The 22,946-nt window shown below is 44.7% G+C and overlaps 2 protein-coding genes across 5 annotated transcripts in view; one reads left to right on the forward strand and one right to left on the reverse strand.

Moving 5' to 3' along the window:
• The window catches only part of RAB14 (RAB14, member RAS oncogene family), a 30,209-nt gene extending 22,119 nt beyond the window's left edge, over nt 1-8,090 (forward strand). For both annotated transcript variants that reach the window (XM_040963684.1, XM_040963685.1), the window contains 4 exons: nt 1,631-1,697; nt 4,446-4,533; nt 4,866-4,896; nt 5,830-8,090. In XM_040963684.1, the coding sequence (XP_040819618.1) occupies nt 1,631-1,697; nt 4,446-4,533; nt 4,866-4,896; nt 5,830-6,007 (364 nt within the window). In that variant the 3' untranslated portion in view covers nt 6,008-8,090. The remainder of the gene's footprint in view (nt 1-1,630; nt 1,698-4,445; nt 4,534-4,865; nt 4,897-5,829) is intronic.
• A 2,319-nt stretch (nt 8,091-10,409) lies between these two features.
• Nucleotides 10,410-22,946, reverse strand: part of CNTRL (centriolin) — a 73,784-nt gene continuing 61,247 nt past the window's right edge. For all 3 annotated transcript variants that reach the window (XM_040962942.1, XM_040962943.1, XM_040962941.1), the window contains 11 exons: nt 22,433-22,590; nt 21,492-21,565; nt 20,790-20,978; nt 20,198-20,423; nt 18,025-18,230; nt 17,155-17,295; nt 14,176-14,439; nt 13,930-13,992; nt 12,070-12,276; nt 11,018-11,087; nt 10,410-10,836 (listed from right to left, as the gene is read on the reverse strand). In XM_040962942.1, the coding sequence (XP_040818876.1) occupies nt 10,826-10,836; nt 11,018-11,087; nt 12,070-12,276; nt 13,930-13,992; nt 14,176-14,439; nt 17,155-17,295; nt 18,025-18,230; nt 20,198-20,423; nt 20,790-20,978; nt 21,492-21,565; nt 22,433-22,590 (1,609 nt within the window). In that variant the 3' untranslated portion in view covers nt 10,410-10,825. The remainder of the gene's footprint in view (nt 10,837-11,017; nt 11,088-12,069; nt 12,277-13,929; nt 13,993-14,175; nt 14,440-17,154; nt 17,296-18,024; nt 18,231-20,197; nt 20,424-20,789; nt 20,979-21,491; nt 21,566-22,432; nt 22,591-22,946) is intronic.

Consider the following 22,946-nt stretch of genomic DNA (forward strand, 5'->3'; position numbering starts at 1 on the left):
AATCTTGAGTTAAGAGCTGGAACCAAATAACAAACATCTGATAGGAGACAGAGACATCCTAACCCTTAGGCCAAGTGCCTGCCTCCAATTTTTTTTAAAGATTTGTTTATTTTTATTGGAAAGGCAGACATACAGAGGAGAGACAGAAAGAACTTCCATCCTCTGGTTCACTCCCCAAGTGGCTACAGTGGCTGAAGCTGAGCTGATCCAAAGCCAAGAGCCAGGAGCTTCTTCTGGGTCTCCCACACTGGTACAGGGTCCCAAGCCTTGTGCCATCCTCCACTGCTTTCACAGGCCACAAGCAGGGAGCTGGATGGAAAGTGGAGCAGCTGTGCCAAACTAGAAATATTTTTAACTTCATACATTATCATATTATCACCAACATAGGCAGATTTTACTCTGTAACATTGTGCTTTACTGATGCTTCTTGATTTATGAAATAGTAAGTCAAAATGCATTTAATACTCTGATAAATTACCGTGAAAATGGAAAATGTAACTTGAACCATGTTAATTCAGGGACATTTGTATTGATTTACTTTCCTAGGGAGCACTGGGCTAATGCAAACAGGCCTATAAATTTCATTCTCGTTTATTTACTTTGAGCAAAGCTCCCATAGATTTCTAAACTCTTACTGGATGAAAGTGGAGAAATAGTGTCGTCTAACCCTGAATGGTTTAGCTGTCTGGCAAATGGGAGTACAGCGTTCAGATAAATTTCCTTACTGATATCTAGGGACTTGAATTTCCAGTCACATGTAGGTATTAATTACCCTGCTAAAAGCAGTTTTCATGCTGTTTAATAATTAGCTTACTCTTTTAAAATTTATTTATTTGAAAGGCAGAGTATGCGGAGGGAGGAGACAGAGAGATTAAGAGAGAACACCCGGCCGTGCTCCCATCTGCTGGTTCACTCTACAAATGGCCACAACAAATGAAATTGGGCTGATCCAAAGCCAAGAGCCTGGAGCCTCCCCCAGTTCTCCAATGCAGGGGTCCGAGGCGTTGGGTCACCTTTTGCTGCCTTCCCGAAATAAGTTAGCAGGGAGCTAGATCAAAAGTGGGCAGCTGGTACTGGAACTGGCACCCTTGCGGGATGTAGATGTGGCATGCACTGACCCCATTGTTACTAAGTAAAGGTGGAATTATTAGTCCATTTGGCTGTCTTGGATTTTAGTTGAAAATTAAAATTTAAAGACAAGTGCAAAAAGGTTTTCCATTGACTATGTTGTTGGCAGGGCATTTTGGTACTACTAGGGCTCCATTTTGTATGGAAAATATGAATACCTTAAAAATTTTGTTTTTAATTTGATTCGCAGTTGAGGTCAGAACTTGATATTGGTTGCTTTTCTTATTCCCTGCTTGCTTATCTATTTATTGACATGCTTTTAAATGTCAACATGCTTCTGACATATCATAGTTGTTAGATATTGAGTTATTTATTTCAAATCATGGGTTTGACTTGATTTTTGAAAAGTATATGATTATATTTCATCACTGTTCTCTGAGTAGCTAGTCAAAGCAAAAGTACTTTTAGAATATTTATGTATCTTAACTATTTAGAGTTCCTTTTTATGTTAAAGTGGTAATTGTATGTGGAAGTCATAAATTTAAACTCTAATTTTTTGCAGAAGAAGTACATATAATCACTTAAGCAGCTGGTTGACAGATGCAAGGAATCTCACCAATCCAAATACTGTAAGTTAAAAGACATCCTACTCAGAAAATTTAAGGTCTAAGGTAATTCAAACAGGAAGCCATTGACTAGTCAGAGTTTGTGTTTGGGTGCCAAGAAGGAGCACATCTTTAATATATTCTAATTGAAGACATCTTAGTTTATGTTTTTCATATTATTCTAGGTTTTATATTTTATTTGGGTTTTGTTTATTGTTTTTAAAGAAATGAAAGTTGTGGTGTGAGATAGCATATCAAGTGGAAGCTGTGAAATTTAGTTGTAGTTCTGTGCAAAGATAATGTGCATTCTTGGTTCCTCAGAGGTTATAATCTAGCAACCAACTAACCAACAGGTATGCAGTTAATTATGCTGCGAAGAAAGAATTCCAGGAACAGTGTGAGGACAGGCACTGAGTGGTGACTGACACTGGGCTTCTCAAGTATCCGGCTTGCCTCTCACTTCGCACCTGGCAGGAGGCTGGTTCAGTGACGTGTGTCATCAGTGATAAGGGTGACTTTTACCAGGCACATACAGTTTAACCATTTTGAAAATTAGTTCATGTATCTCTGCTACATTAGGGACTGTGGTGGAACTTTGACTCTGTTACTGCTGCAAGTGCACTTAACAGATTATAGGTAGATATTATAGATGAATGTTCATGGCAGCTTTATTTGCAAAAGTCAAGAAGTGGAAACCCAGCTTGGCCAAGGACAACTGAATGATTAAAACATTCTGGGCATCCTTGCTGGGGAATACGTAGCCATACATAGGGATGAATTAGTGTACATGTGAATGCTACGTGACTCTCAAGGGCATTGCGCTGCATACAAAAAGCCAATGTCAAAGGCTAGGGTGTGTGTTTCCATCTGTGGAACACTTTCAGTATGATAGCTTTATAGTTAACAGATGGAGATGAGTGGTTGCCAGGGGTTGGTGATAGGGTTGGGAGGGTTGGAGTGGTGCAACTGTAGTTAAGAGTGACACCAGGCGATTCCCTGGTTTTGAAGGAACAGCTCAGTATTCCAATTGTGACAACACAGATCCATACCTGTGATAAAATCGTTTGAACTACACATACCTATGAGCACATGGATGTGAGTGTGTGAAAACTATAAAGTCTGAGAAAGAGCTATAGGTCATACTCATGTCTGTTTCCTGTTTGAGAGTGTCCAATTTGACTGTTTCCCAAGGTACCTGCTTTTTCCTTAGAACTTCACAGAGCTTCCTTTAACTTTCGTGTGCTGTCACTGTATGGATGATTTCAAAGTGAATAGAGGTATATATTTTGCCTTGGATTTGAACTAATTATATAAAGTCCCCATATGCTACCCCTAGTTTTCCTCTCCCTGGATACGCACAAGGACTTTTGTTAGCACTTGACACAAACTTAGTCGTGCCTAGGGATGATATGTCTCTGTAGGCCACAAGTGAAAGGGGTTTAGATTTCTCCCAACTGGAAAATTTCCTCTTACCACCAACTTAAGTATAGGCCTTGGGGACATGACTGCCATATTTCAGCTGCAGTTTCCTCACCGGTAATCTAATGGTTTTTAAAACTTTCTGAAAAACAGAAAAACACAACTTTGAGGTTCCCATACCTTTTGAGAATTTGATGAAAGCCATTTGTTTTCTTGCCCAAGGGAATGTCCATGTTTATAAAGCACTTTACATTTAATTTCAAGACAATCATAGACTTCCTGGAGCTTGTCTGTAGACCCTGACAATCTTAGATAATTCATACTTTTTGGTCTATACAGGATTTGAGCAATTTTTGGCCTGAGGACCACATTTGGCCTCGAATGCTTTTTAGTGTCTTGCTTCACTGAGGATTGTTTTTATGTTCTTACAAAGAAAAAGTCAAAAAATAGAGCAAAGAAGAATATGAGCAGGAACTCTGGGGTCACAACCTGAGAAACTACCCACGCACGTCATCAGGACTGCCTCGGTTCTTTGTACTGATGACTCTGATTCTCTGGTTCTACCTGCTGGTTAGTTGCTGATACTTAGCAGGGCCTTGAAAAGTTCATGGAATAAACTGTACAGATTTCAAAAATTTTTTGCAATGAAGTATTTAACTTTTTTTTTTTGAGATTTATTTTATTTATTTGAAAGGCAGAGTTACAAAGAGATAGATCTTCTCTCTAGTGGTTCACTCCTCAAGTGGTTGCAATAGCTAACGCAAGGCCAGGCTGAAGCCAGGAGCTTCATCTGGGTCTCCCACATGGGGTCAAGGGCCTAAAGATTTGGGCCATCCTCCCAAAGCCTTGGGACCCTGCACGCCCATGGGAGACCTGGAAGAAACTCTGGGCTTCGAAGCAGCGCAGCTTTGGCCATTGTGGTCACTTGGGGAGTGAATCATTGGATGAAAGATCTTCCTCTCTGTCTCTCCTCTGTATATCTGAATTTGCAATAAAAATAAATAAATCTTTGGAAAAAAAAAAACGCTTGGGCTATCCTCCACTGTTTTCCTAGGTTCATCAGGCATGGAGCTGGATCAGAAGTGGAGTGGCTGGGACTTTTGTACAGGAATCCACATGAGATTCTGGCAGCACAATTGGCAGCTTAAACTGTTATGCTACAGTGCTGACCCTTAACTTTTTTTAAATTTATTTCCCCATGAATTTGTTGAAGTACCCTCATGTTTCATTTCTTTCTTAAAAAGGTTTTTTTAAAAATGGTTTTCTGTTCACATTTTCATATTTCACAGCTTGAATGGTTGACTTAAATGATTGCTTTTGTTTTAAGATATCTTTCTTTTGATCACAAATTAGGTAATAATTCTCATAGGAAATAAAGCAGATTTGGAAGCACAGAGAGATGTTACGTATGAAGAAGCCAAACAGTTTGCTGAAGAAAACGGTGGGTTCTTTTAAGACTTAATGATCACACTTGGGAGAATTGCTAAGGAAAGGTGGGATTTTGTTATTGAAGACTGATGGGTTTCAAAAAATGCAAACTGCTAAAAAAAAACCCTCCAGAATGAGGAAATGTGTTTCTGTGAGATTCTTGCTAAGAATATGAATACTGTTAATGACAGATAACAATACTGTCCATGTTAAACTTCCTTTTCCATAAAATAATGTGATGGCTGAACAAGCTACTAGGCAACTTCTGTTCAGATGTTAACTGAAGAGAATGCAATTGTGAGTCAGTTTGAAATGTCCTCATTATAATCTGAATTTTATTTTTAGGGTTATTGTTCCTTGAAGCAAGTGCAAAAACGTAAGTATGGCTGAAATTCAAATGTTTTCAGTTATATTCATGTTTAATACAAAACCAAATTTATCAGAAGCATATAATTAATGTATTTGTACATTTAACATATAATACATAAATGTTGCAGCAGGAAAAAATCCTAAACAAACGTTTCTTCTGTCTCATGTTTCAGAATAATAACAGAGTTTTCCACTTTACTTGCAAGGTTGTACCTTGATTATGCCATTGGTAAACCCAGGTTAATAAATGAAACCATGTTTACATTTCAGAAGTGCTTTGTCATCTCAGACCCAAGCTTGGCCAGTCTGTTGGTGTTACCGTACCTCAGAGATCCTGTTAAAAGGCACGGCTTACAGAGATACTCAGTGTCTAAGCAGAAGTGTAATGAGGGTTCTTCGTGTCCCAATCATAGATTGTCATTTATTAAGCCCCCAAATCTTGCAGTGGTAGTAAGGGGTTCTCCTGTTTTTAGTATTAATACTGTGATGTTATTTCTAAGCCAGCTGAAGTGTGAACAACATTAGCACAAATATGTCACCATCACATGAGACAACACAGTTCATGTTTGGCTGATCGTACCAATCAAATCTTAGAATGCTGTTCAGCATGTTTGAGATTTCATATCTCTTGGAGTCTCTGCTACAGAAATGGCCTATCTTAACTGTCATGTAATTTATTAACAATTTTAGTTGTTGTTTTAGTGATTGGAGCACATCTAATAGATAGGGGTTTGTACAGATAGCTCTTAGAACAATGTTTACACGCTTTCCATAGAATACATTCCCATGTTGTCTTAGCTCAGTCCTCTCATTAGATGACAGTGGCTAAGTTGAAGTCACCATGACACTTGAATAAAGGTTAGCAAAAAACATCAGTGTATAATGTCTTAATTCAGTAGAAAGTGGTGGTTCTTGAATAAAGTTGTCACTTGCCTCTTAGGGGAGAAAATGTAGAAGATGCTTTCCTTGAGGCTGCCAAGAAAATCTACCAGAACATTCAGGATGGAAGCCTGGATCTGAATGCCGCCGAGTCTGGGGTGCAGCACAAACCGTCCGCGCCTCAGGGAGGCCGGCTAACCAGTGAGCCCCAGCCCCAGAGAGAAGGCTGTGGCTGCTAGTGACCTCTCGGCTCCGGCCCCGCATTTGACCTTTCACCTCTGTCTGTTGGAAGCAGTGCTTTTTACTGCGTCCTTGTCTTCTGTACATCTTACTGGGTTTAATTAAAAACAAAACTCTGTTGTAAAAACAGTTTAACACAATACTAAACTGCTAAACAACTAGATGTAATCAGGTTATCAAAGGCAAGTAGAGTAATAAATCTCTCCTGCATGGTAAATCTAGACTTTTTTCCCCTTGATTGTCCTTGTGATAGCTCTGTCACCAGTATATGATTTAAACTGAGCACTGATGCTGGACTTCATGATTTTTACCCTCCCTTTCTGGCAAGGCTTCATTCGTATGGTTTAATTTGGTATCTTATGCCTTTCCACATCTTTTAACTGTTCAAGTATGTTTGGTGTAACATACAAGTTTATTGCTGTGAAATGACTTCTGATGGTAGAGAACGGGGTTCTAGAACTGCATTTTTGTTGGACAAATTCCCTGTTGTGGGTGGCATTTTTCTTGACAAGGTTTGCTTCTGTCTTAGCCTTGCACGGGGAAACATATCCGTTTATCTTTTGTGCTTAATTAATAGCTTTATTTTTTTTTTTTTACATTATTTTATCCTTTCTTTTTAACAGAAAGTAAATATGTATAAAATTTGAAGGAACCGAACTAACAATACATTCTTTGTATATTATTTTAATGAAGAAAATAAATTGATTACTGGCATTGCAACAGTATAAAATACCAGTTTGTACAGTATGACCTACATGTGACCATGTTTCTCCCTCCATTTCACATCAGAGTAGACATGACTGCAGTTCCCAGGTGATACTGGCTCCACCCCTTGGTGCTGGCCGTGTTGGGGACATTGTGCTGGAAAGAGCTCCCAGCATCAAGGGATGAACACTAGCCAACTCTGTTCCATCTCTGCACTGTGGCTTACCTGCTGATTTTCTTAACTATTCTTGTGCAATTGACAATGTGCTAACCTGCTTTTCTCTTTTTGTAAACATTTTGCATTACAGGCTGCATTCTTGCCTTACTGTATAGAAAAAGAAAAAAGGCTGGGTTTATTATTGCACATTTTAAGCTTTTATATCTTTTCTCTTCTTGGGATGGTCAGATTCTGAACCGGACAGGCAGAACCACAAATCTGCTGTTAAGGGATTTTAATTGTGCATTTTTAACACTACAGTGAACTAATTTAAGATATCCCTTGTGTTCTTAGTATGAGGGGCTAATGTATGACATGTTGGCATAAATTGTTTTGTGAAAGGGCAGGTGTTTCTGATGGTGTTTCAGTGTTTGTGCTGATGCAGAGTGTACCTTGTTACTTTGCACTAGTCAGCCTGGCCACTGAAAAGAATCCTGTATGGCAAGAGAAACAATCTTAATTTTTTAGACAACAAATATGGTTTACTGAGCTCTTCACCTCTAGTTGCTAGATTCTAGTTGAGTTTATGGTTCAGTGGCTGGTAATTGAGAAGTTATTTGAAGCAGAATAGGTAAACCTCTGCATATTATATAAAATGCACTCAGCTCACCTACTGTGTTTAAAATACACATTTTAAATCCCTCTTGACAGACACTAGCGTACATCTTTCCGGGTTGTAAACATGTGATAGTACCAGAGTCTTGTATAGTCATTGTTAAATAAAACCCAAACTGGAATGTGCAGAAAATAGGGTTTGGTTAATTTGTGGATTCATTTTTATTTCTATCTTTGTTTAATTTTCAAAGTAAGATTCCTGTAGTATAGATTGGTACATTCTGTTAAAGACTTTCTATGCCCCACTTCGCTTACACTGTTGGATCACAAGGGATTCTCCCAGGGACCATGACCTACTAGCGAGTATGTATTTACAAAAGCAAAACCAACAACCCGCCTCGTTAGGGGATATGAGGTAGCGATCACAGGGGACAGACTTCTGCTTGTTCAGGTGCAATATCCAGCTTCCCAAAGTTAGTTACAGTGGGTCTTGTTTTTTGTGACAGAAGGAATTATTCAGACTGCTGTACTCTTCATTTGATGTAACAAAATGCTATTAATCTAAATATTTGTAAATAAAGTACCTGTATCTAGATTAAATTAAATTTGGTTGCATTATTTTCTGAACTATAATAGGATTTATTTTTTTCTGGTTAGTTATTTGGTGTAAGTTGCAGTTTCGATTGTAGAGCTGTCCTGACTGGTGTGTAGACGTATACGTATGTAGCACACAGAGCCACCCCACCGAGTAGCTGAGCCAGTTTGATCTTTGTGTTTGCATCAGTCCTCGTGGTGTGTTCCTTGTCCGGTGCAAGATCAGCACATGCGGTGTCTGGTGGTGATCTCCCTTGACTGTACTTGAGGCCAAATTCATTTTGTGCATGTGTAAACTTGGGTGCTCATAAAATGGAGGAGCAGATTGTCATATTGTAACATCAATGTGCCTGATGTGGGCAAGTGCACTTTGGAGACAATGTGAAAATTTTAATTCTTAATCCACAGAGCTTCCTGCTTGTTCAGGTTGCCTGCTTCTCTGGGTTACTTGTTAGTCCTCGCATCTATGGGGAGGCTCTCCCATTGGTAATTGGTGCTCAGTACTACTTATGCATTAGACATTCCAGTACAATGTTCACGTATCTTTCATGGATAATAAAGTGTTTGCTGCGGTAATCTTGATTTTTATTTTTTGTTGATGTTTTACATGTAACACTTGTTCAAAATAGTAAGATTTCTTGGGAAAAATGTCTACTAAAAGCAGATATTTGGCTTCATATAACTTCTCTACCTCAGTTAGACCCTGGTTTTGGCTTCTGTTTACTGTAAAGTGATAAATGGTACAGTTTACAGGGGAGATATTTCAGTGTTATTCAGCATGGGCCCAGAGAATTCTGTCCTTAAAGATGTCAATAATTGTGAATAGGCCAAGGTTTTTAGCATTTAGATAAGATTTGAGAAATTAAAAGAATGCAAACACAGAAGACATGGCTTTCCCACTATTTTTTTTTAAAATAGATGTCTTCTAGAACTTGTATGTCACTACCTTTGTAAGAATCATGTTTATGCCATTTCTTAATGGTCTAGTTCTCCCCGTTTACTCTTCAGAAGTACAACGTTCCAACACTAACATACTGCGCTGTTATGTATTGCACCACGGTGTAACACATTTTAGGACTCAAAAGCTGTCTACTAGAAAACAGTTTTTGGCAGTCTTTTGCATGCTTGCCCACTGATAATCCATACAACTGTGACTGAATTTGCTTTTTTTTTTAAATCTTGATTGGTGGGGGCTGGCACCATGGTATAGGTTGAGTCTCTCCCATATGGGCGTTGGTTCACATCCCAGCTACTCCACTTACAGTTCAGCTGTTTATAGTCTGGGGCAGCAGCAGAGGATGGCCCAAGCCCGTGAGCCCCTGCACCCACATGGGGGACCCAGAATCTGCTCCTGGCTTCAGATTTTCTGAGCTCCAGCTATTGCAACCATTTGGCGGGGGGGGGGGGGGGGGTGACGGACACCATCTCTATCAACTTTATGTACCTTCAAATAAAAATAATAATAAAAAGTCTTGAGTGTTAGCACCCATTTGCTGGTTCACTCCCTAAATGCTGGTAATGGGCAGAGCTGTATGAGGCCAGGCTGAAGCTGGTATTCAGTCCATGTTCCTATGTAGGTGGCAGGAATCCAGTCACTTGAGCCATCACTTCTGCCTCTCTAGGTCCACATTAATAGGAAGCTGGAGTGAGGAGCCAGGCACAGGCATTGAAAATGGACACTCTTTGTTTTCATAGTTTCGTAAAGGCAGATTGACAGAAGGAGAAACCGAGAACATCTTCCATTTGCTGGTTCCCTCCTCAATTGGCTGCAGTGGCCAGAGTTGAGCAGATTAGGAACTTCTTCCAGGTCTTCCATGTGGGTATAGGGGTCTAAAGATTTGGGCGCAAGCAAGGAACTGAATTTGAAGCAGAGCAGCCGGGGACACGAACTGGTGCACCTATGGAATGCTGGCACCATAGGTTGGAGGATTAGCCTTTTTGAGTCATGGCACTGGCCCCAGTGTGGATACTCTGACAGGGTAAGTGGGTATGTTAACTGTTAGGTTTTTATTGCTTTTAAAACCATGTATCATGGTGTTATGCCAATAATTATAGACCAATGATTTAAAACCTGAAAATAGTTTGCATTTTCATTGGATTAGAGTAGAGAGTTTTATTTTTCACCAAGAATTGGTTGGCTGAGGAAATCGTGAGCCTGAGCGTATCACAGATATTTCCAAATGGTATATTAGTTGATAACCATTCCTTATTTGATCTCACAGGTAAACATGGACACATTTTAAAGGTTGGCATTTTCTTGAATTTTTAGTAAAAAATGACTTTATTTGTAGGTTGATTGGTGAAATGACAACTCAGATGATAGACCTAAGTTGAATGTATATCTTTTATTTTTACATGAAACATAGATTTTAGGCTAAATCCAAAAAATAACTCTTTGTATACATGAAGAGGGGCTGAGGTACATTGTTCATAACTAGATTCACTAGTTTTTAGACTGAAATGCAGTTAAAATCTGTGTTGCTTTTATAAAAATATTCTAATAATTAAAACACCGTAGGACCCTGGTTTAGAATGTATACAGTGAAATCCAAATGTACATGTAATTCACACAAATATTGGCATTAATGGTACAAGCAGAAAACCAGAGTGGTAACTCAGCATCTTCACTCCCATGATCTCAATAAAAAAGTCAAGTAACGTTTCAGCTAGGAACTTGGTGAGGTAGTAGAGAAGGTATTTCCTCAGACTTCCCATGCAAACGACAGTGCATCTCATCCTCGCGGAGTCATCTGTCTCCTACAGAACAGAAAGGGAGGACAAATTCTTCAGATGAGGAAGTGATGGCTAATAACAAAGTATCAAGAACTTCTTTGGAAAAATGTTTGAAGATGAAGCACTGCAGAATTGTTATTTGTAAGAAGTGCAAGGATTTGTGATCTTCCAGCTGAAAGTATGCACTTCAAAATCTGTAACATACCTGTAAGCAGGAAGCTGGGAATGGCCTCGGTGTCAGTAACTGTCCGATGGTTTGGATGGACCATGCAGAGCTTGTTGGCAGAGCTGGAAAGAAGACATTGTATCAGGAGCCCACCCTGACTGCAGCCTAGTGGAGTGCAGCCACTACTTGCTATGCCTGCCCCTTCCTGTTAATGGCGCACTTGAACGGATCATTGCATACTCCAACACAGGCTGTCCTACCTCTAAAGGATGTCTACTTTCAGTTCCCATCTCATCTCGGGCTTTTCCTTAAATGTTGCCCTGCAGCCCATGCTGGTTTTTGCTCTTACCTGACTTGAATCCCACTACAGAAATGTCAACGGAAATTCAAATCTTGGCTGCTACTCAAGTATGTGACCTAGCAAGTCATTTGCTGGCCGTGGGACTATTATGCAGTGTCCTTAATATTCCTTGTGGTTCAGCAACTGCTCTTGGCCTTGTCCTGTACTGTGTCCTTGATCAAATCCTTTACGTTTTATACTGCTCCTTACTGACATAGGCCCTGTCCTAGTCACAAGGACATACAGATGAAATGCGTTGGTAGAAAGTGTAGTGCGTGCACAAAGTGGGTGCTCAAGAATGAACTGTCACCTGTCTCCTCACAGTAACAGTCTGCCAGTTCCACGAGTCAATTTCATGTTCCTTTAAAATGACTATTGACTTTACTTAAGTTGCACACAGAATATCTTCCTGAAACTCAAGGATAAATCTGCAGCCAAAGATTTTGCTGAAGAATAATAGGCACAGAGACAGACAAAACCAAGATTCATATGCTGCCAGGTCTAAGGTCTTCATGTTGACTGCAGAAGATGAGCTCCAGAGTGAGTCTGTCTCCAGTTCCAATCTTGGCCCAGCCGTCCCGCCACCCTCCAGCAGCTGGCCCAGTGTTCCCCTGCGCTTCGAGCACAGCTCCTGCTACTGGTCTGGAGCTGAAGGTGACTGGATGCCCTCTGTTCTCTAGACTGGGAACCTGAAGGCTTCTTGGCACTTCCCGGGGACACGTCCGGCCCAGCGTGAAGTGCATCTTCTTACCCTACTTTGTCCCAGATGAGAGTCCTCCACAAGAGAAGCCGACAGCGGAGACTGGCTGGGTGATGACGCCGAGTCTGCAGAGGTGCTGGTGACCAGCTCCCCTAAGGCATCCACTTGTCTCCTCAAGCTATGCAGCGTGCCCTCCGTCTGCCGCTTCCCTTTAATCAGCACTTCTGCTTGCTTGGACATGCACTGCCGAAGCTGGGCCTTAGGAGAAAATCCCAGGTTTTATATAGGATGTACCAGAACCTTTACTTCACTTCCTTGGTTTGAACACTGGGTTAGTAAATCTATCAAAAAATACAAATGCTGGCTAGATATGCTCTTGTGTTTAAGTTGATACTTTGTGTAAATTTTACCCTTTGGTGTTACTAACTAGGCCTTTCATTTAGCCCATTTTCGTGCCAATAGCCCTTAGGATTTCTGCTTTCCCCCAGAAGTACTCTTTCTTTTCTTGTCAGCCTTGAGATTTGCTCTCTTTACTGTCTTTTCACTAGGTATTCACTCCATTCCTGCCACCTTTTGCCTAAGGAGGAACTGAATGGGACACAGCAGCAGGGGACGCAGTCTGTCACTCTGACATGGGATGCAGGCAAAGAAAGCTGCCTCTTCATGTGCTGCACCACAAAGCCCGCACAGCGACTGAATTTTCATGTTGACTCCAATTAATAATTTAGGGAGTATTTATCTGAAAAGCAGAATGGCCCAAAAGGGTAAGCAGACATTCCTTTCACTGGCTCACTCCCCAAATGCCAGAAACATGGGACAGTTAATAAAAATCTATTTGAAAGTTGGAACAAGAAGCACAGTAAAGAGAGGCCTGAAATCTACTGGTTCACAGCTGTAACAGCAAGGTCTGGGCGAGGGGAAGCCAGGGACTCCTGGGTCTCCCAGGCAGGTGGCACAGACCCAGTTCCTTGGGCCATCCCCCACTGCCTGCCCACACATATTAGCGGGAAGTTGCCCTGGCAGCACAGTGGCTGGCACTTGACCCAGCACGTGACAGGCATTACCAAGTAGTGGCTAACGGCACTATACTACAGCAGCTGTCCCAGATGCTTCAATAGTCACACATGGCTGCAGGCCCTCCTTACGTCCCAGGGCCTGTTCACTCAGTCACAGTGCTGCTCCCACAGCCCATGCTGCAAACATGGGTCCTGTCTAGGTCTATCCCACGTGTGTGTCTCCGCCCCTGGACCATAACCTCCAATTCTGCAGCTCAGGACTGACAGTCCCCTTTTCCACTGCCTACAGACAGGCGGCTTTCTTGTCTTCCCTTCCAGCTCTCGCACTGGGTATTCAGAGCAGCACCCTGCCTAGCTGGCGCCCAGGCCTGCTGAGGTACTCCCAGTCTCCCTGCCCACTGTGCCTGTGAGTGTCATCACTGCATCTCTCTTTCCTGTCCCAGGCATGTAGGCTCTGTCAGTCTTAGCTGAAGTAAAGCAGTTCGTAGGCTAAACAGCACTGTAGTTCATACGGGAATGCATAGTTTTGAATACTTCCATATGCTATATGGTGCTAACTTCTCCTGACTCCAACCGTGTGGTTTACAAACCTACTGTGAGGGCAGGCATCTGACAGATTAAGACGCCACCCGGACACCTGCATTCCATACCGGGTGCCTGGGTTTGAATCCCACATCTATTCTCCACTCCAGCCTCCTGCCCGTGTACACCCTGGGAGGCAGCGGGTGGTGGCACGGGCACTTGCGACACTTACATCCATGTGGGAGACTAAGCTTGAGTATCTCACTTTATGTTGACCTGCTCCAGCCGCAGGCATCAAGGGCCTGGGTTGACACACAGGAGATCTCTGTCTCCTTCAAGTAAAACCAATAAAAAGACATCAACCAATGGCTACCTTGAGTCGGTCTTCACGGTGCCGTAGTTTCTCTCGCAGGGCTTCTCCGTGCCAGTGTGTGTCCTTGTGTAGACGGAAAAGGGGAGAGGTCAGTGGTCTCCAAGTACCATGGCTGCGGTTGGCATGCTTTTTCCTCCCTCTCTTCTCCACCACCCTACCCAAAATGTGTCTTTTAGCTTAACTGGGGGAGGTAGTAACCAAATTCCGCTTTTGGAGAGCCCAAGGAGTAACAGGACAAACCCTAACCTTGATGTGAACCTGGGAGAAGTTCAGCTTCTCTTCAAAGGGCCTCTCAGTCATAGTGAACGGAAAATTCTCTTTGAGACTTTCCAACTCTGCAAGGTTTTCATTTCTTTCCAAAACCGCTTCTAGATCTGCTGATAGTTCAGGAAGGAACTGGGTGAGATTTTTTAAGCTGCTTCTGATTTCGTCTTTCACCTCAGACTTCAGGGTCCTCATGGCGTCGCTGATTTCCATTTGCCTTCTCTCCAGAGACTTTTGGTTTTCCACCTGAACAGAGTCAGATACCACCAGGTAGTTTGGGACTTCACTTGGGGGTCGAGCTGGGTAACTGCCATGTGTACATGCTATGAATATCACCTGTGGAACTCCCAGGGGCTGCACTGCGGAGTCTGCCTTCACCATGGTGCAAGAGGAGTGTGCAGGTGGACACTGGATCTCCAGGCTAGTGACCGTGGCCAGTTTTCTCTCAGTGCTGGGTGGCCAGCAGCAGTGCCTGTGTGCAGTCCACCCGGTGGGCACAAGAGGGGAGTTGACATTGCATGGTGTGCTGTGTCCCGCCAAGCCATACGCCACTCAAGCAGGCACGGCTGTCAGAGGCACTTCTGACCTACTGGTATTTCAAGCTGATTGGTATACTGGATCTTACTGTCTCACAAGAAGCATCTGTTGTGTGATGGCTGGAACTATAAACACTTGGGGTTGTTTAAATATCCTAGAATCTACAAACTGCTATGTGTATGACTGAAGCAGCTTCAGGATTAGAAAAGCCTGTGGATAATGTTGTGTAGTCAGGGTCACTTAGCTGACTGCTGAGACTCATGGAGACCCAGGGATGATGTCTGTTCAGAAAGGTAAGTACTGAGATCAAAATGTGAAGTACCTAGGGTACTTAGTGGCAGCTACGTAATAAAACCTCCAGTAAGAAAATGACCCCTTACTGAAGTCAGTCCTAAGTGATCTGAGTGATCTGTTAGTGCTGAAAGGGGCATTAGAAAGGGCTTTTTTTTTTTCTTTTTAAAGCAGGCTTAGATTTGAGCAGTCTAAGATATCTGAAAGAACTACAGATTGGGTTTAATACTTGACACTTTTATTCTAATGTGGCTCTTGCAACAGCTCAACAAAGATGTCAGATTTGTTCTTACTGGTAATTGCCCTACCAGGTCTACAGAGGCATCTAAAATTGTTAGTTCGTGATTTTTAAATAACTTTGTTAAAAAATGTTTGCCTTGCATCACAAAGGTGTGTTGTAAGGTATGGGGTACAGGGCTGGCAGCACAGATTGACCCAGAATGGCCAAAGACAAAGTATAGTAGGGCCAACTGCTACAACGGGTTGTAGCAGCACAACGAGTTCAGGGACGGCCCAGAAGCTGACACTGGCTCAAGGCCATCAGGGCATCTGGGGTTGGAGGTTACCAACCCAGATATGGGCTGCTTCTGCATGTCTCACCTGGCACGTGACATGACACCAGAGGCTTTTCCTACACTCTGTGTCTTGCCCAGGGGTTGGCTCTCCAGACTTGAATCTGGCATAAAATCTAAAATCCCAGGCATGGTAGCTTAGCCACTAAAGTCCTTGTCTTGCACGTGCTGGAATCCCATATGGGCACCAGTTCTAATCCCAGCAGCCCCATTTCCCATCCAGCTCCCTGCTTGTGGCCTGGGAAAGCAGTCGAGGACGGCCCAAAGCCTTGGGACCCTGCTCCCATGTAGGAGACATGGAGGTGGCTCCAGGCTCCTGACTTTGGGATCAACTTAGTGCCAACCTATTTGTGGCCACTTGGGAAGTAAATCATCGGATGGAAGATCTTCTCTTCCTCTCTGTATATCTGACTTTCCAATAAAAATAAAATCCCAACGAAGATGTTTGGAACATGATACAATTTCATGTAAAGAATGGCCACCTTTTGCTTTCACCAACCAACACAAAAAGCTTGCTGAGGGGTGGATGTTTGGCCTGTGGTTTAGATGCCACCTGGGAGTTCACATCCCATTCTGGAGTGCCTGTGTTGAGTCCCAGGCTCCATTTCTGATTCTAGCTTCCTGTTGGTCCGCACCCTGGGAGGCAACAGGCTCCAACCTGTGGATGGAGCCGTCCACGCGGTGGCCTGGACTGAGTTCTTGGTACCTGGCTCTGGCCGGGCCCAGCAGTGACTCAGTCAGGCCTTGGGAGAATGAACTAGTGTATAGGTCTCTGTCCCTCTGGCTTTCAAATAAATGAGATAAATGAGCAAAAATTATTTTAAAAATTTAAAACCTTGGTCAGCTTAAGAGAACTGTAATAACATTTTTCATCTAATAGATAACTGGGGTTGGCATTGTGGCCAGGCAGGTTAAGTGAGCACCAGTCCCAGCAGTTCTGCTTCCAGTGCAGCTCCCTGCTGATGCACTGGGGAGAGCAGAGGAAGATAAGCCAAGTTACCTACCCCTGCACCCACGCGGAGACCTGGAAGGAGCTCCTGGCTCCTGCCTTTGGTCTGGCCCAGTCCTGGCTACTGGGAAACTGGGGAAAGAATCGGTGGAAAGAAGACCTCTGTTTCTCCCTCTACCGTCTATCTCTGCCTTTCAAATATTTTTTTTTTAAAAAGATTGATTTATTTTTATTTGAAAGAGTAAAAGAGACAAGGGGATAAAGAAAGGAGAAAGCGTCCATCCACTGGTTCGCGCTCTAAATGGAGGTAGGTCAGTCTGATGCCAGGAGCTTCTTCTGGGTCTCCCATGTGGGTGCAGAGGCCCAAGCACTTGGGCCATCTCCAGTGCTTTCCCAGGCCATGAGCATGCAGCTAGGGAGTAAACTGAACAGCCAGGACTTGAACCTGTGCACATGTGAGATGCTGGTGCCACAAGCAGAGGTTTAACCGGTGACGCTGTGGCACTGGCCTCCAGAGATCAGTAGTGGCAATGCAGTCTGTCTGAGCCCTGTGGCAGAGGACGTGAGGGGTCCTCTCTGTCCCAGACTGGCCGGCAGGTTCCTCACACGCACCTGTTTCTGCAGCTCCAGGTACTCATGCTGCATCTGATTGAGCTCCTTCATGAGGCGCCGGGCCCGCTCGTGGTTGTCCTGAGCTACCAGCTCTATCGTGGCCATTTCCTTCTGTATGCAGCTGTTTTCCTGCTTTTGCTCCTAGCACAGAAGCAAGGCAAAGACACCTGTTAGCTTTGTAGCATGGGCACCACTGTATCTGCCTTTTGCGGCAGACCAGCACAGTGGGAAGGAGGCAGTGTTGGTCTCTCAGCCCCAACCAAGCCTGAACCCACATCTGCCGGGTGAGGAGGCTCCAGTGACCTGGAACAGGGGATGGTAACACCTGTTGGCTACTGGGGAAGACTAACTTCAGACATCCATTTCCCAGTCATCTTGGTTACCACTCGCTGTGAGCATATTACCCTTTGGGAATACAGATGGTTTAAAAATGTGGCTTCCACTGGTCCTGTCTCAAGGTACTGGAAAAACCCATTCTTGAGCCAGTCCCCTGGCTACTCGCTTACCTCCATACACCACAGTCTGTTGTGGGCTGACAGCATCTTCCAAACTTATTTCAGAGATAAAGGCTGGGTAGCTCAAGCTGCTTGGTTTTGGGATAATGATTAAAACTAACACTGATGAAAAAGGAGGCAGGCAGGACTTTGTAAGCACTTTGTAAACACTGCCTTCTGGGGCCCGACCTCAGCCCATGGCCCACAGCAGGGTGCTTCCCTTGGGGCAGACCAGCACAGTGGGGCGGAGGCAGTGTTTTATCAGAGCGGTGGTCTCCCCAGCCAGCCAGAGCTGCCTCACAGTGGTCTTCAACCTCACCTTGTAGGATACACTGCACTTACAGCATTCTTGAACACCAGCGCCACAGGTACTCACGAGAAGATTTTTCTCCAGCTGGCTCCTCTGGGTCTTGAGTGCTTCCTTCAGGCTGGCCACCTGCTTCTCGGCTTGCTTTCTTTCAGTCAAGAACTGGTTGCGCAGGAGGCTGAAGTCCGCCCTCATGCTGTCCATCTCTTTCTGCAGGGCCAGCAGCTCACTGGACTTTGCCATTAACTGCTGCTCCCGTTCGGAAAGCTGCCGTTCTGAAAGCAAGTGGTTTGAGGAGGCTTGACAAGAGGCCCTGGGCAGGCTGAGGACAGAGTGCTCCTTTAGCAGAGTGCCCACCAGCTGCTCAGGGGAATCCTCCCTGCCCTCCGCCCCAGCACCAAATGTTGCAGGTTGGCGTGGACCACAGTTAGCACAGTGCAGTGGAAGGATCTGGAGCTGGTTGCTGCAGTGACATGAGCCCCATTTTATAGACAAAGAGCTAACTGTTGCTGTTAGGACTGTGTATGCAAACAGGTACACAGTCAACGGTGCTTGGAAAGAACAATGACAGTGGGGCCAGCACTGCGGCATTACAGGTAAAGCCAAGGCTTACGATGCTGGCATCCCACCTGGGCACAGGTTTGTGTCCCCGCTGCTCCGCTTCGGATCCAGCTCCTTGCTAATGGCTGGGAAAAGCATAAGACAGCCCAGGTGTTTGGCCCCTGCGACCCATGTAGGAGACCTGGGTGGAACTGTTGGCTTCAACTGGGCTCAGCTCTGGCTCTTGTGGCCATCTTAGGAAATGACCCAGCAACAAATCAAATCTGTCCAGTTCCCTCTGTAACTCTACCTTCAAGACAAATCCATCTTAGAAAAGTGAATGATACAAAAAGTGACATTTAGACAGTTGTTTTCTTATCACTTTATTAAGAATAGCACCCTGTTTTGCTTTTTTATCACACCTGGAATGATAAGAACTAAGTATATGTGTTTCATTTCTTTTTCATAATGAAATGATTGAAACTGGGTGTAAGAAGAGTTCTCAGGGGCCCGGTGCAATGGCTCAGTGGCTAAATCCTCGCCTTGCAAGTACTGGGACCCCGTATGGAGGCCAGTTCGTGTCTCGGCTGCCCCACTTCCCTTCAAGCTTCCTGCTTGTGACCCGGGAAAGCAATCGAGGACAGCCCAAAGCCTTGGGATCCTGCACCTGTGTGGGAGACCCAGAAGGGGCTCCTGGCTCCTGGCTTCAGATCAGCTCAGCTCCAGCCATTGCAGCCACTTGGGGAGCGAACCAGCAGATAGATCTTTCTCTGTCTCATCTCTCTGTGTATCTGCCTTTCCAATTAAAAATAAATAAATAAATCTTAAAAAAAATTCCCAAGACAAAAGGATTTACATAACCTTTTCATGTCCTCAAATCTACATTTGCCAGCCATTATTAGATCTTGTAGCCTAAGAAAAAATCATTTATTTTACTTAAAAATGTTTCTTTTAATTATTTTTATATATTTGTAAGGTAGAGAAACAGCAAGAGACAGCCTTTCCATGCACTGGTTCTCTTCCTGCAACAGCTGGGGTTGGGCCAGGCCGAAGACAGAGGCCTAAAACTCACGGGATCCAGGTCTTAGGTATAGGTGGCTGAGACCTGCCTCCTCCCAGGGGACACGTTAGCAGGAAGCTGGAACTGGAGTGGAGCTGCAACTCAAACCCTGGCACTCTGGGATGGGTGCCCCCCACCCGGATACTCACATCACCTCCATGAGTCTCTACAAAGCACGTGAAAAATGCATACTATGAAAAAGCTACCCAGATTTCAAAAGCTTGTACCAAAATGAATTTGCCTTTTCATTCTATTTTGCCACATAGCTCAAGAAAGGGCAAAGTGGCCCAAAGGCAATATGCTGGCACCATTCAGTATGTCAAATCAAGATGGAGGAGAGCTATTAACACTGATTTCTGACTGCTGAGACAGCAGGCGTCCTTCCGTATTCTCAAAGCTCACAGTGTGCCTTAGCTTCTGCCTGGCTTTGCTGTGACATGCCACCCTCCTGAGAGAATGTTCCCAAAGGAGGCACCTGGGAAAGCAGACGGCCTGGGTGGTCAGCCCTGGCTTGGAACCCTGTCTCTGCCTGCTGCTGCATCTCGCACAGGACTGGCCTTTTCCCTGCTCTGCCCTTCCTGCCTCCTCCTGGGGCCTGCCCTGCCTGCCGCCCACAGCCCTGGGCAGCACCCAGACACCTACTGGTTTGGGACAGCGTCTTCTCCAGGCTCTCGCCTCGCCGCTCCTCTTCCTTCAGGGTCCTGGCCCGCTCTTCGGCCGCCAGCACCTCCGAGAGCACCTGGTCCAGCCTACTTTTCTGACTTGCGAGCTCCTTTTCCAGCTGCTGCTGCTGCTCCTGCAGGGTCACTTTACTGACTTCCAATTTTTTTTCTTCACTTTCTCGCTCTTTCTGGAGGTTTTGAAACACCTTAGTGAAGAACAACCTTAATTAGACATCTAGTGTGCTAGATGAAGGAACTTTCATGCACAGACCCGGTAGAACAGGAAGTAGAAAGAGCCCACGGGGACAGAGTGTTCCTGCACGAGGGAGATGAGTGGTGACACAGGAGGGGAGTGGCACCTTGTACGTGCCCAGTACCATTCGAACAGGCCAAGGTGCTGTGGGTGAACGCTCTAACAATATTCATCCGCAGAGTCAGAAGCTGTGCCCCACAGGACAGTGTAGTGACACCTAATCCTGCAAGGGGTACTTCTCTGCAGCCTTCTATCCCGGGGCACAAAGGTGCATGACAAATGCTGCCCTTCCCTCAAAACCCCGAGGGGGCAGGGCTACCGTTTCTTGCTGGGCCAGTTTGAGCTGGTTTTTCTCGATCTCATCCTGAAGCACTTGGAGTTGCTGCTGCTTTGCCTCTTCTTCTTTCTGACAGTTCTCGAACCTCCGCATCCACTCACTGATGTCCCTCTGGAGCTGGCTCTGCTCGCTGAGCAGTGCGTCCTGGCGCCTGGTGGTGTGAAGCAGCTCCTTAGGGGACAGAACACAGGTCAGTGGTCCCACGGCTATCGGCGGGGCTGGCGAGCGTCAGCCTGGCGGCCACCACAGCTGACCAATGAGAAGCACAAAGGTTCCATATCTCTTATCAACCCCAAAAAATGACAGAAGGGCACCCAAAGCTAAACTTGATCACAGGTTGTTCTCTTTCAAGGGCCTAAAAAGTAAGGTGATAAAAGATGTTAGGATCCTGGCAAGAGACGAAATGCTTCTGAACTTGAGCTGCCTTGTCAGTGAGGTGGGAATAAGTGACATTCCCCTCCCGGGGCTGTTCAGAATATGACAGAGTCAGACGTCGTTCTTGCTGAGAATGAACCTACAGGCCTGGTTTTACTGATGTGTGAAGTATTCATACAGGTCCCAAACTCATAAACGTGTGAACATATCTTTATGAGGACTGGGTCTTCTGGAGGTTTTTGTTTTCGGTCAACTGCCTGCACGCCTCCAGGCTCCTACCAGAATGCTGCACCACACTGTCACCATTACCTGATTTGCTGCGTTCAAATGGTCTTGCACACTGGTTAGTTCCTCTTGTAGTGATCTTACTGCTTCTTGCTTCTCTGCAGAAATAACACGGTGTAAGAAACACACATCCACACACTGTGCAGGGTCCAACCAGCCCCCCGCAGGGTAGAGAAGTGAATTTAGACTTGTTTTCTGTTCCCTATATTGTTACACCACACTACCTTATTAAAGACCAAAAGACAGTTACATGCACACTTCACATCTGGGCTTGGAGCACAGGTTTTACAAAAACTTCCATGTTTAAAATCTCAAAACAAAATCTATGGTAATACTACCGGTGAGTACTTAGTTTAAAAATAGGCATTTTTTATACTGCTGGCAGAAATGAAAATTCAGCACTTTCTAAGAAGACAAACTGGCACTGCCCGTGACTAGCTGGAGGATCTTCAGTGTGCTGCTTGGGAATCAAACAAGTCACAAGAACACAGCTTCCGTTTCCTCTCTGCAAATGTGCAAAATACGAACTTCTGTCTCCCAGCAGCACCACAGGTACCGAGAGGCGCATCACACCCACCACGCAGCAAATACAAGTACAGTACCAGTCAGAACTACTTGGCATCTTCTCCACACACACACACCACAAGGAAAAAAATCAAACTGCCAGTAGGGATTGCCTCTGAGGGAGAAGGCCAAAAAGTTTCTATTCCACCTTCTTGCTGTGTTTTTAAATTGTTCCCTCAGGAATGTGAATTAGGTTTCTATAACAGCTTCATGGAGACAAACTGCTTATGTGTCCTAAAGTGTACAATTCACTGGCTTTTAGTGCAGACATGGAACTGAGCAACCCTCACCACAACCCAACTGTCCAGACTCTATCCCCTGGCCCGAGTTACTCCTGCAAGGAGGGAAGTGCAGCCGTAGCGCCCGCCGTGACGTCATGGCGTAGCGCCCGCCGCGCCTACCTCGCAGCTGCTGCTGCGCCAGGGAGACGTCACTGCACGCCGAGACCTTGTCCCTGTGGAGCCCCTCGAGCTCCTGCTGCAGTCTCCTGACTTTCAATTCCAACTCTTCTAAGTTTGACTGCTCCATTCTGTTGCTTTCCTCTGTAGCCGCTAGAACCCTGTCACACAAAGAACAGGTCAGATTGTCACACACAGATCTTTAAATGTAAGCAGGAGATGACTGAAGACCAACGACTGTCGCCCATTCATAACAGTAGGAGACTAAGTCACACAAAGAGTTGGAAATCTTCAGATTGATATTTTTTAAGATTTATTTATTTTTATCGGGAAGTCAGATATACAGAGAGGAGGAGAGACAGAGAGGAAGACCCTCTGTCCGATGATTCACTCCCCAAGTGACTGCACTGACCGGAGCTGCACCGATGCGAAGCCAGGAGCCCAGAGCCTCTTTCAGGTCTCCCACATGGGTGGAGAGTCCCAAGGCTTTGGGCTGTCCTCAACTGCCTTCCCAGGC

Source organism: Ochotona curzoniae, unplaced genomic scaffold (genome assembly GCF_017591425.1).
Source record: "Ochotona curzoniae isolate NIBS_2020 unplaced genomic scaffold, NIBS_Ocur_1.0 scaffold_3208, whole genome shotgun sequence".
NCBI classification, from domain to species: Eukaryota; Metazoa; Chordata; class Mammalia; order Lagomorpha; family Ochotonidae; genus Ochotona; species Ochotona curzoniae.